At 39.6% G+C, this 12,363-nt stretch overlaps 1 protein-coding gene across 2 annotated transcripts; it reads left to right on the plus strand.

Annotated features, from left to right (window-relative positions):
- Positions 1-2,924: 2,924 nt before the first annotated feature.
- LOC115224049 lies at positions 2,925-11,751 on the plus strand. 2 transcript variants are annotated; one of them, XM_036513010.1, is made up of 5 exons: positions 2,925-4,155; positions 6,570-6,705; positions 8,652-8,784; positions 11,386-11,519; positions 11,716-11,751. In XM_036513010.1, exons 1-4 carry the CDS (start codon positions 3,587-3,589, stop codon positions 11,469-11,471), a joined length of 924 nt encoding a protein of 307 aa, XP_036368903.1. In that variant the 5' UTR covers positions 2,925-3,586; the 3' UTR covers positions 11,472-11,519; positions 11,716-11,751. The 2 variants fall into 2 exon arrangements, with proteins under 2 accessions (XP_036368903.1, XP_029650708.1); XM_029794848.2 differs by lacking the exon at positions 11,716-11,751 and having other exon boundaries at positions 11,386-11,536.
- The last annotated feature ends 612 nt before the right edge of the window (positions 11,752-12,363 follow it).

Below are 12,363 nucleotides of genomic sequence, written 5' to 3' on the forward strand. Positions count from 1 at the left end.
TTTTCAGACCAAAATTGACAGCCAAAAAGGGATGGGTTCACTTTGAAGGATCAAAAGTTCCATGTGAAATGCAGCAGCATTTGGAAAGATAGCGATGATGTTTGAATGTTGACACTACAAATACATTGTATACTATGTCGACTTGCTACTAGGAAATGCAGTATTTGTATTTAAAGTGTTGTACTGTACTGTAGTGGGGTGTGGACCCTGAATAAAGGGGATTTGTGAAGGCTGGAGAGAGAAAGAGATGACTATGTTTCACTGGTTGTGTGATGTTAGTGTGAACAAATGTCAAAGCACAAAACTGGATACAAGACGGATCAAACGGTGTAAGAGAAGAAAAACTGTGCTGGTAAGTGATACCTGTGGAAGGTGTAAGTTGAATAAAGAAGTACTAAGAGTTCCAAGTAATCAGAAGTTCTGGAAAAGGATGAAGAGGTGAAGACTAGTCACAAGAGTCTGACACAAATGTAAGAGACAGCAAAGGATTGCATCAAATGGTGAAGTGTTGATGGACAAGACTCAGGCAAGCATGGTAAAATGGATATAGTAATGGTGGTGGTGGTCATAATTGGCATGCATCTGTCTCCCTTACCATCTCCCATCTTTATTGTTACTCCTCTCTCCCTCTCATATATCTCCCCACTCCCCTTTAATTCTTTATTGGTATCCATAAAGATCCTAGATTGGCAGAGTTGTTAGTGCCAAGCAAAATGCTTTGAGATACTTGTTCTGGCATTTTGCATTCTCCATTCAAGTCCTGCTGAGGGCAGTTTTGCTTTTCATCCCTCTGGGGTAAGTCAAAATAAAGTACCAGTCAACTACTGGGGTTAATTTAATTGACTGACTTCTGTCTTTAAGGGCTTTGTTCTTCAGTTAGAAACATTTATGAACATCTGTCTTCCATCTTTCTCCTGTCACTCTCTCCTCCTCCCCCCACCATTATAGGATGTTTCATGTTCAGACTTTGATCTCTTTTGCTCATGCTACTTCTATCCAGCCTCTTTACCAACAACCATCACGTAACTGTCTCTCTCTTATCATCTTCTCATGTTGGCTCTCTTCCTACCAAGTGATATGAGTTAATAGTACAAATAAATGGAGGCAAGAGGGGTCTTTTTTTATTATTATTGGTGAAGAAACAGATGCAACACAAGGTTCTTCAGGGGGCTCTTAAGTGTTGCTAAGATCATGGTAACCTCTTTAGTGCTGGTATCACGGTAGAGTGTACCCATGACATTCTGTAAAACGATTGGTGATAAAAGGGGCATCCAATTTAAAAAATCACTCCATGTAAGGTAATATATGAACATGATGAGATCCAAAGCCTGTTTAGGAGAAGAGTAAGTCCAAATGAGAATGCACTGTGGCAACCCATTCAATTCATACTGACCCTGGAAAAGTGGGCTTAAATGTTGATGAAGTCAAACCTCAAAATTCTTACAACTACAAGCAAATGGTACATCTTTCGTTGCAGCTGCCAGGGTATTGTATGGACATATAATGAAATATTGTCACATTCATAGCTTCCCCACTTGTGAGGTCACATGAAAGATGCGGTGTACACAGGAGCAGCTATGATTCCCTGCCATTGCCTACATGGTTATGTACTCCATTCACGTGATGTCAGTGTCTTGGAGACGGATTCTTGTCTTGCCATTGTGATGTATGTCTTCATTGTAAGAACCCATGACAGGGAGTACTACATCTCAAAAGGAAATGGCATTGCAAGTCAACTGTCATCACACACACATCATCATCATCATTATCATCCTTTTATGTCCACTTTCCATGCTGGCATGGGTAGGAAAAGTTCAATAAGTTGTAGGACAACATCTTCCAATGTTTCATATGCTGGTTTCAAATTTTGGTACAAGGCCAGTAGTTTAGGTGTGTGTGTGGGGGGGGGGGGTGTAAGTCAATTAAACTGACCCCCAGTGCTCAGCTGGTACTTGTTTTATTGACCGAGAAAGGATGAAAGCAAAGTCAACTCTGGCAGAATTTGAACTCAGAACATAAAGACAGACAAAATGTCACTAAGCATCTTGTCCAGTATTCTAATACAGAATAATATTGGCCCCACAGCTTTGACCTATGGACACTAACAACATGCTGTATTAATCCGAGTGAAACAGAGTTCATTTAATGAGATACCTCTAATTATGTCACCTGACAAGATGCTTCTGCAGCAAGAGGTGCACCACAACATGTCTAGTTTCCCACCCATGAGGGATCGATGCAGGATGTGTCAAAATAATCATTGTGAACAATAAAGTTTCCCATGTATTCCATTTTTCCATCTCCATCATTTGTTTTATATTCAACGTACACTGCGGATCCCCTGAAGCAGAACCAGCTACAATTATGTAATTATTGTGGATGACACCAGGTAGCCATAGACAGTGGATGTGCTTTACCAGCATACTACTAGGAAACATACCCAACACTTAAATATATATATAAAGCTGAAGTTGTCTGTGTGTGGCAGGTTTGGCAGCCTTCAACTAACACTATCTCCTCCGAGACCCTGCGGCGCAAGTTGACCAAAATTGAGAGTATGATAGAAGAAGGCTTGCTCTGCCTTCTGTAGAAGAAAAAATTCAAAACGGACCATGTTAACACCAAAAATTATTTACATCAAAAAGGTGCTTTTTTTCAATGAAAATCCCTATTTTTTACGAATTTTTCGGTGAATTTCAACCAGAAAAATGTTCACTTAAAGAGAATAACAAGCTACATAATGCAATATTTTTACTTTTCAAAAATTCCAATTCTAAAGGGTCGAAACAAACCCGAGCAACGCCAGGTGATACTGCTAGTATATATATATATATTTACACACAAACACACAAACACACATTCATACACCATCATCATCATCAACATAGTAACTTTATGTCCACTTTCCATTCTGGTTTGTTGGTTCGTTTTGTTTCCTTTATATAATTAACAAAAGTATCTATTTTATAAACATCTGAATATACAAAACCTCATTTTACTATTTGATGACTCACTTAAGATCCTCCTCCTCCTCCTCTTTCCATCATCATCATCATCTTCTTTTTCTTCTTCTTCATTGCACATCTCTCTCCCTGTCTCTCTTTCTCTCCAAGTGAGGTTGGAGAGAAAATAAAGTCAACAATTATTTGAATCACACACACACACACACACACACACACACGCATGCATGTGCATGAAATGTAGCACTGAGTGTGGAACGTGACTTAATTGTTACATTATTGACATACTCCTACCACCCTCATAACACCTGCCAGCTGCTTTTCTATACTCACACACACACACACACACACACACACACATACACAAAGACCCCCACACACAATCATGCTTACACACACATGCACACATCACACACACAAGGATTAGTTGTAAAATAAGAACTCCAGCAGTATAAGTTGAATTTACTTCTTTTAGTCTTCCAAAAAAAGACTGCAAGTTCTGCGTTTTGCACAAGAATGGTAACCAGAAACAGACTTAGAATTTCCCAGCCTCAAAGACAACTAAAAATGGTGACACATCTTTAAAAGGACCGGAGCAATTGTTAGAATTGACAAGGGAACTGGAAATGATATATGAAAAAGCAAGACTTTCTGGTATTGACATTAATGCAGTTCCCTGTCTTGTTAGATCCCATCTGCAACTTGCTGAAGAGAGGAAGCTGACAATGGTTCCATGGCAACGGAAGAAAACTCTACATCACATCATCATCATTGCGTTCACCCTTTGTCTTCTTCTTTCACCGACATTTCAGGATTGGCTTCAGAACTCACCCTGTTTGCTTGAAAACAATGAAATCCTGATGGAAGTATTGAGACCAGCTTCAAACTGTGAAGAACTGTGTCTTGGAATGGATTCAGTGCCAACAGAATTTAACATCAGCACAGAAAAATTCATGCAAAAATATGCATACACTGGACATCCTGTCTTGATCAAAAATGCTACCACAAACTGGACGGCTCTGAAGATGTTCAATTTCAACTTCTTCCATAAACTTTTTAGTTCAAGACTGAGCCATTTGGAAGAATGCATGTTTTTCCCATACAACACTAACTTTACAAGTTTTGCTCAGTTCTTAGGAATGCCCCTGGTCAGGGCTAGGTTTGATCCTGGTCAGTTACCTTGGTATGTTGGATGGTAAGTAACTCAGGATTTTCGTTGATTTATATTTCTCTAGGTGCAGGCACAGGTATGGCTGTGGGGTAAGAAGCTGGTTTCCCAGCAACATGATTCCAGACTGAATCCGACTGTCTGGCACCTTTGGCAAATTATCTTCTGTCATAGCGTCAGGCCTACCAAAGCTTTGTAAATGGATTTGGTTGGTGGAAACAAAAAGAAGCCTGTGTGAGGTGTGTTTGTGTATGTTACTGTCCCTTTGCCTGGGCATCACCAAGCAAGTGGTGTCCCTCGTTTCCAATATTCTGTGAAAATATGTTTGGTCATGCAGAAATGTTGTGTTTCTTGGAAACAGGTGAACATTGGCCACAGGAAGGGTGTCTAGCCATTGAAAATCTGCCTCCAACAAATTCCACCCAAATCATGTATGCATGGTAAAGTGGGTGTTAAAATGATAATGATGGTAATGAGAGTATTTTGATTTGTTGGTAGAGCCATGTAAAAACACACACACATAATATACAGTCTGGGCCTAAAGTCACACACAAAATAAATTCAACACACTCAGGAATTGTCAAAGACATGCTTCAATTTTCTTAAATTGAATAAAATAAATAGAATAATGATGAATACACACATACATGAGGAACAAAGTGAATAATGAGAATTCTTTCTATTTTTTAGGCCAAGGCCTGAAATTTGTGGGCGAGGGGTAGTCTATTGCATTGAACCCCAGTACTCAACTGGTACTTGTTTTATTGACCCTGAATGGATGAAAGGCAAAATTGACGTTGGTGGAATTTGAACTCAGAATGTGAAGGCAGATGAAATATCACTAGGCATTTCACCTGGTATGCTAATGATTCTGCCAGCTTGCCAGCCTATGAATAATAATATAATAATAATAATAATATAATAATAATAATAATAATAATAATAATAATAATAATAATAATAACAACAACAAAAACAACAATAACAACAACAACAACAATCTTTTCTACTCTGGGTAGAAGGCCCGAAATTTTGGGGGAATAGCCAGTTGAATAGATCGACCCCAGTGTGCAACTGGTACTTAATTTACCGACCTTGAAAGGATGAGAGGCAAAGTTGACCTTGGCAGAATTTGAACAACTCAGAATGTAGCAACGGGCGAAACACCAATAATAATAATAATAATAATAATAATAATAATGTAATTAACATAAATAATTGTCAAATGTATTGGTGCATGACTTTTGGCCTACTCTGTAGTATAACAGATCTTTCGTTTTTTATGAGGGGAAACATTCCTATAAAAACTGGAGTGTTTGTGGACGGGAGGTGACTAAGTTATTTTTAAAAAAATTGTTGGGACAGCTGTACTTAATAATTTGACTCTAGAATGGAGGCAAAGATTTCAGAAAGTGGAGTCTTTAATAATTAATACTGGCTAGACATGTGCAGATTCTTTAGTTTGGTTTAGTCCTCGCTGGTTTACACACATTGGTGCATGTGTGTGCATTTGTTTTATTTTTTGTATTGTGTTTGTTTGATATCTTGTTTTTATAATTTAGTCTGCTGCTTTTTAAATGCTGTGCTGTAAGGGAATTCGAAGTGTGTCATTGATTTTCATGTTGCTCCAGTCCACTCAGAGTATTCCTGCAATGGACTGGGATGCCATCCGGGTGAGGAAACCAGCTCTATGAGTTTAGATGATATGGAAAGGAACTTTATTTCTTTTTACTACCAGGCATATCATCATCGGCATCATCATCATCATCATCATCATCATCATCATCAGAGCCACCACTACTTTACAGGAAGGTGAATCTAAGAAATAATTATTACTACAGAGTAGGGAAAAGGTAGCCTTCATGTTGCTATGAGAAATTATTACTTTTGGAAAATACAAGGGGTTGCTAAAAAGTTCCTGGCTTTAAGGGTATTGTGAAAGGCTTGGTTGGAGGCTCGATCTTTCAAGTTCTTTTACAGGGTTTAGAAAAAATTAAAGGACCACTGCAAGTAAGTGTGTGAATCTGAAAGGGGAATATGTTCAATGATAAAATCATAATTAACTGCTTCTCCCGTATTTTCTCTTATCCAAAGCCAGAAACTTTTCAGCAGCCCTCATTTAAACATATTGCATAACTGATCCCCTGATCAGGATTTGATCCTCTGCTGAAACTACTTCCGTGTCCTTGGTCCATTTTATATCCTTGTACACATGTTGAATATATAAATTACACAGCAGAAATTTGATCAATATGTTCACACGATGTACTTTGCGAGACTACCAATACACTCTCTACTGACTACTACCACCAACCTCCACTCTTTATAAGAGTTCAGCTAGTCCATCTTCCAATCCCCCAGGGGTGTCAATGACTCCCACCACAACAGTCATTTACTTATATTTTGTTACTTAAAACTAATTTTCTTTTTCTTCTTCTTAGGAGCAATTGTGATCCAGAAATTTCTGTTGAGTTGAGGAAGCATTATGAGAAACCTTATTTTCTGCCAAGGGATTCAGAAGCAACTTCAGTGGATTGGATTTTTATGGGTGGATTTGGCAAGGGTGCTCACATTCATGTAAGTATCAGACCTTATCACTAATCCAGTGTAATCCATCATATAGGACTTCAGTAATTCTTTTAGCAGAGCTCATTCTGTTGCAGGCATTTAAAACCTTCTCACACGTATTCATCGTTGGCATTAACTTGTGTCCAAGTTCTTAATCTGTAGCGAGTGATTGAGCATCTTCATCCTAATGGTGTGATGGGTGCCTGTGGCAGACGTGGCTGTTCAGGCCAAGGGTGGTATAGAAGAACCGGGGGCATTTATTGCAGGGGATAAGGAAGTGTGAGTTACACTTTGTCACTTCAACATCTGATCTCTGCTTCTTGATGTCTGTTATTTTCCATCTGGTCTGTTCCCTTGATGATGATATGCTGCCATCTTGGGTGGTCCTTGGTGATTGTCTCCCAGGTATTTGGGTCAATGGGGCAGTAGAGGAGAGTGGCCTTGAACTGGTATTGAAAATGGAATTTGGGGGCTCTACCCTAGTGATCTCTCAGTCATATCTTCTCCAACACATCAATCTCACCAAGTCCTTTAGTGGATGTCCCAAGATAAACTAGCCCTAGATTATTGAGAGGGACCTTCTTCGTAAACCTATGATGGAGCAATGCATTGAGGGTGGCTGCTCTCCAGTTCTATTCAACTGCCTTGACTGCGATTTATATCACCCAACATGGGAGGAATCCATGTAATCAACTTGCTTCCTCCCCTTGAACCCTGCAACTGACCAGCATCACATTCAAGTGTCCTGTTGTGGTCTTGATCTCCATGGAAACTGGGATTCCTTTTACCTATTGCTTTTTAATTGTTTAATTTATTAGACTGTGGCCATGCTGGGGTACTGCCTTGAAGAATTTTTAGTCGAATGAATTGACCCCAGTATCTGTTTTTTTTTGTTTTTAAACCTGGAACATATTCTATTGGTCTCTTTTGCCAATCTGCTAGGTTATGGAAGCATAAACACACCAACACCAATAATAACTTAGTAGTCATGTTGGGAAACATTTTCGTAATGTGTCAGTGACACAGATGAGTACTGATTGTAATAAGATGGTACAAGTAAGTTAAATGAAGCCACGGTATGAATGCCACTGCAAGTGAGAAACGAATACACTCATTTGAGTCAGAAATTAGTCATGAATATATTTATAGATGGAAACACAAAGTAGATGTTGCAGTGAATTAAGATTCATTTTGTGCAGTTGAAAACAGCATTAACAAAGGACCAGAAACAACATGTTTTTTTGCAAATTGGAATTTCAAAGATTTTTTCTTGAAAATCTTTGGTTTAGTAAAAGTTACATAGATATATAATTACTTCTTAAATACCTTGCTCTGTTAAATTTAGACATATGCATGTGTGTACACACCACATACACACACGTTTATACATGTATAGACTTTATGTGGGTGAGTGGAAGTTTTTATTCATAACAATTACATTTGGTCAAACATGACAAATGTGATGATGATGGTGTTCCCATCATCATCACCATCCCCGTTTAATGTCCGTTTTCCGCGCTAGCATGGGTTGGACGGTTTGACCGGGGTCTGGGAAGCCAGGAGGCTGCACCAGGCTCCAGTCTGATCTGGCAGTGTTTCTACTGCAGGATGCCCTTCCTAATGCTAATCACTCCGTGAGTGTAGTGGGTGCTTTCTATGTGCCACCGGCACAGGTGCCAGGGGAGGCTGGCAGTGGCCACGATCGGTTGGTGCTTTTTATATGCCACCAGCACAGAAGCCAGTCAAGGTGACGCTGGCATCGACCATGTACGGATAGTGCTTTTTACGTGCCAGGGGAGTCTGGCAACGGCCACAATCGGTTGGTGCTTTTTACGTGCCACTGGCACAGGTATCACAACTACAATTTCCATTTAAACAATATGTTTCTGTAACTTCAAGTGAAGTTAATCCTCATCTTGTTCTCAACAGTTGCACCATCCTCATTCTATTTATAGATTGATGCAGTAAAACGCCCATCATGGCAAGCTATGATAGCTGGTAAGAAAACATTTATGCTTATTGTTCCTCCAGAGTGTGAACATTTATGCAAATATACTCTGAATGCTACCATGGAAACTGGAGATATTCGTGAGTCACTCTCATTTTTCACTTTGTTGTTCTTGTCGTTGTTGCTTCATACAAACATTAGTAACAGAGATAATACCTTGCAGTATTTGTTCTGGCTTTTTTTATCTTCTGAATCGAAATCCCACTGAGGTTAACTTTGCCTTTCGTCCCTCCAGAATCCATAAAATAAAGGACCAGTCTAGTACCGCCAGATGGTACTAACTAACTCCCTTCTTTAAACTTGCTGTCATTGTACCTAAATCAGAAACATAATCATCATCATCATCATCGTTTAATATCCGTTGTCCATGCTGGCTTGGGTTGGACAGTTTGACCAGGGCTGGTAAGCTGAGGGACTGCACCAGACTCCAGCCTGATTTGGCACGGTTGCCCTTCCTAATGTCAACCACTCTGTGAGTGTAATGGGTGCTTTTGTGTGGCACTGGCACATGTGACAGTTGCATGATACCAGTATCTGTCGCAACTACAATTTCACTTGGCTTGACTGGCCTTTTTCTCAAGCACAGCATATTGCCAATGGTCTTGGTTATTTGTCATGGCTTCTGTGGGGCCCAACACTCGAAAGGTGCTTCTTACATGCCACCAGCATGGGTGCCAGTCATGTGACACTGACAACATAACCACAGTTATGATTTCACTTGGCTTGACAGATCTTCTCAAGCATGACATATCACCAAAGGTCCCGATCCCTAGTCATTGCCTCCGTGAGACCCAACATTTGAAGATCATGCTTCACCACCGTTCCTAGGTCTCCCTCTACCCCGGATTCCCTCCACTTTTAGAGATTGGCACTTCTTCACACAGCTGTCCTCATCCATATGCATCACATAACCATACCAATGCAGTCGTCTCTCTTGCACACCACATCTGATGCCTCTTGTGCACCATTTTTCTCTCAAGATGCTTACACTCTGTCCTGTATGCACACTGACATTGCACATCCAGCAAAGCATACTGGCTTCATTTCTTTCAAGCCTATGCATGTCCTCGGCAGTCACAGCCCATGTTTCACTGCCATGTAACATAACTGTTCACACAGAGGCATCATACAATCTGCCTAACAGAAGTAGGAACTCTCTGAATATTGCCCAGCCTATTCTTATTCTAGCAGTTATGGTCTTGGAGCATCCACCTCTGCTACCGACTTGGTCACCTAGGTAACAGAAGCTATCAACTACTTCCAGGTATCCTCCCTGGCATTTGGTGTACATTTTTAGTGTTAATTGTACCTGTGCACCTTCCACACATGAAAACTATTTTCCCTGTTAATCTTTCTCTAATATTGCTGCACCATAGCTTATACCAGGTATATCTTACGGAGTTTCTATCTACGCCTTTTCTACAGATCAAGCAGGGCCATCTTCCTGAAGTGATTTGTGATTTGTCTGCTTTCCTTCTTCCTAAGACTTTGGTTTTTGCTAGATTAACTCTAAGGTTCTTTGAGTACATCCCCCAAAATTATTATAAATCATCACAGAGACCATTAGATAGGAAAATTAACAGAGAACTGTAGAACAAAATGTTTTGTGATATTGGTTCCTGTAATTTAGATTCTGAGATTTTCATGCTTTAGGAATGGTCTTTTGTCACTTGAAGACCAACTTCGTTCAGGGCAACCATTGACCTCCTGAATGAATGAAAACACCATGGAAATTCACGAACTGATCTTGGAGGACTGTTGCTGAACAATTGTAGAACTTGTTGATATGACTGGTGTATCCTGGATCTCCAGCCAAAGAATTTTGAGAAAGGAAATGTGAATGAAAAATGTTGCAGCAAAATTTGTGCCTCGCTTGCTCATGGAAAGTCAAAAGCAATCACAACTGAAATAACAGTTGGAAGTTGATCTGGACCTTTTTCCAAAGGTCGTCACTGGTGACAAAAGCTGATGCTATGGTTACAACCCAGAAATGGAAGCAGCAATCAAGGCAATCGAAGAATTCAATGTCACCATGCCTCAAAGAAGCACGTCAAGACGATTCTGATTTGTTTCATTGATGCAAAAGGAATTGTCCACAACAGAATTTATTCCTCCTGATCAAACCAGGCGTTTTACTTGGCAGTTCTGAAGTGTTTACAAGATGCAGTGAGACAAAAATGCTCTGACCTGTGGGAAAGTGCAGAGTGGTGGTTTCATCAGGACAATGGGCCTGCATACACCCTGCCTTGAGTGTGAGAAGTTTTTGTCAAAAATGGCATGGCCTTGCTTACCCACCTTCCCTATTCACTCAAACTTGCTCCCTGTAACTTTTTTCTGTTACCCCAAATGAAAAAAGTCCTTAAAGGAAAACGCTTTGCAGATGCAGAAGAGGTGAAGAAAAAAAAATCGACAGAGGTGTTAAAAGGCATTGCTTTGCAAGAGTTCCAGGACTGCTTCAAGACTGACAAGACTGATAGAATAGGTTCTAGGCTTACAAAGAATAAGTCCTGGGGTTGATTTGTTTGACTATAGGCGGTGCTCCAGCATGGCTGCAGTCAAATGACTGAAACAAATAAAAGAATATATTTTCCTGTGAATTATGTGTTATCATGAATATGTGCTTTGCTTATAAATCTGTGAATATTTATATTTATGATACTTTATTTCCTTTTGTCTTTTAGTTATATTGGACACCAATCAGTGGTATCATTCTACTTACATCCATCCTGAAGAGGTGAGCGTTGCCATCGGATCAGAGTACGACTGAAGAGATCTTATTGGGATTGGTTGAAGATCAATGCCAACCACATTGGATTTCATAACATTGTATTTCGTCTGCCATTACATTCTGAGTTCAAATTCTGCCGAGGTCGACTTTGCCTTTCATCCTTTCAAGGTCAATAAATTAAGTACCAGTTATGCAATGGGATCAATGTAATCAACTTAATCTGTTTGTCTGTCCTTGTTTGTCCCCTGTGTTTGTCCCCTTGTGGGCAGTAAAGAAATAGGATTTCATAACAAAGGATAACAAAAAAAAAAAAAAAAGAGGCAGGACCAGAAAAGATGGATTTAATAAATTATAAAATATTTATTTGTTTGTTTTCATTTTTTCATGGCCCTTAGATGTGTCCTTTATTGGTGGAAATATGGTTGTGGGGTTAAGAAGTTCATTTTGGAACCATGTAAGTTCAGAGTGAATGGCATTTGTGCTAGTGTCACCTGCTTTAGATTGGAGTTGACCAATGTTGGGTGAGTGATGAAGTTTGATTGATGGGCAACCGTCCAATTTGTGTGTGTATTTGTGTGTGTGAGTAAACACATCGATTTTTGAGTAGGCTTTTCCATCCTGGTATGGACTGGACATGATTTCTTTAGAAACTATTCTATGAAAGGATTCCCTTCCTGATGTCATCTTGTTTTTTTTTTGCCCAAAAGGTGTCAATGTGAAGACATGCTGAGACAACATACAGATGCATATGTATGTGTTTGTGTGTGAGTGAGAGAGAGAGAGAGAGAGAGAGAGAGAGAGTTGATATCCTGTAGCTTTTACATTCCTTTTGACATTTGGTTTTTCTGCCCTGTGAAGACAAATGCAATAAGTAAAAAATAACTCTAAGTCACAAGGTAATGCATGACTAATTCCAAACAATATGAATAAA

The sequence above is a fragment of the Octopus sinensis genome, linkage group LG24, assembly GCF_006345805.1.
Source record: "Octopus sinensis linkage group LG24, ASM634580v1, whole genome shotgun sequence".
NCBI classification, from domain to species: Eukaryota; Metazoa; Mollusca; class Cephalopoda; order Octopoda; family Octopodidae; genus Octopus; species Octopus sinensis.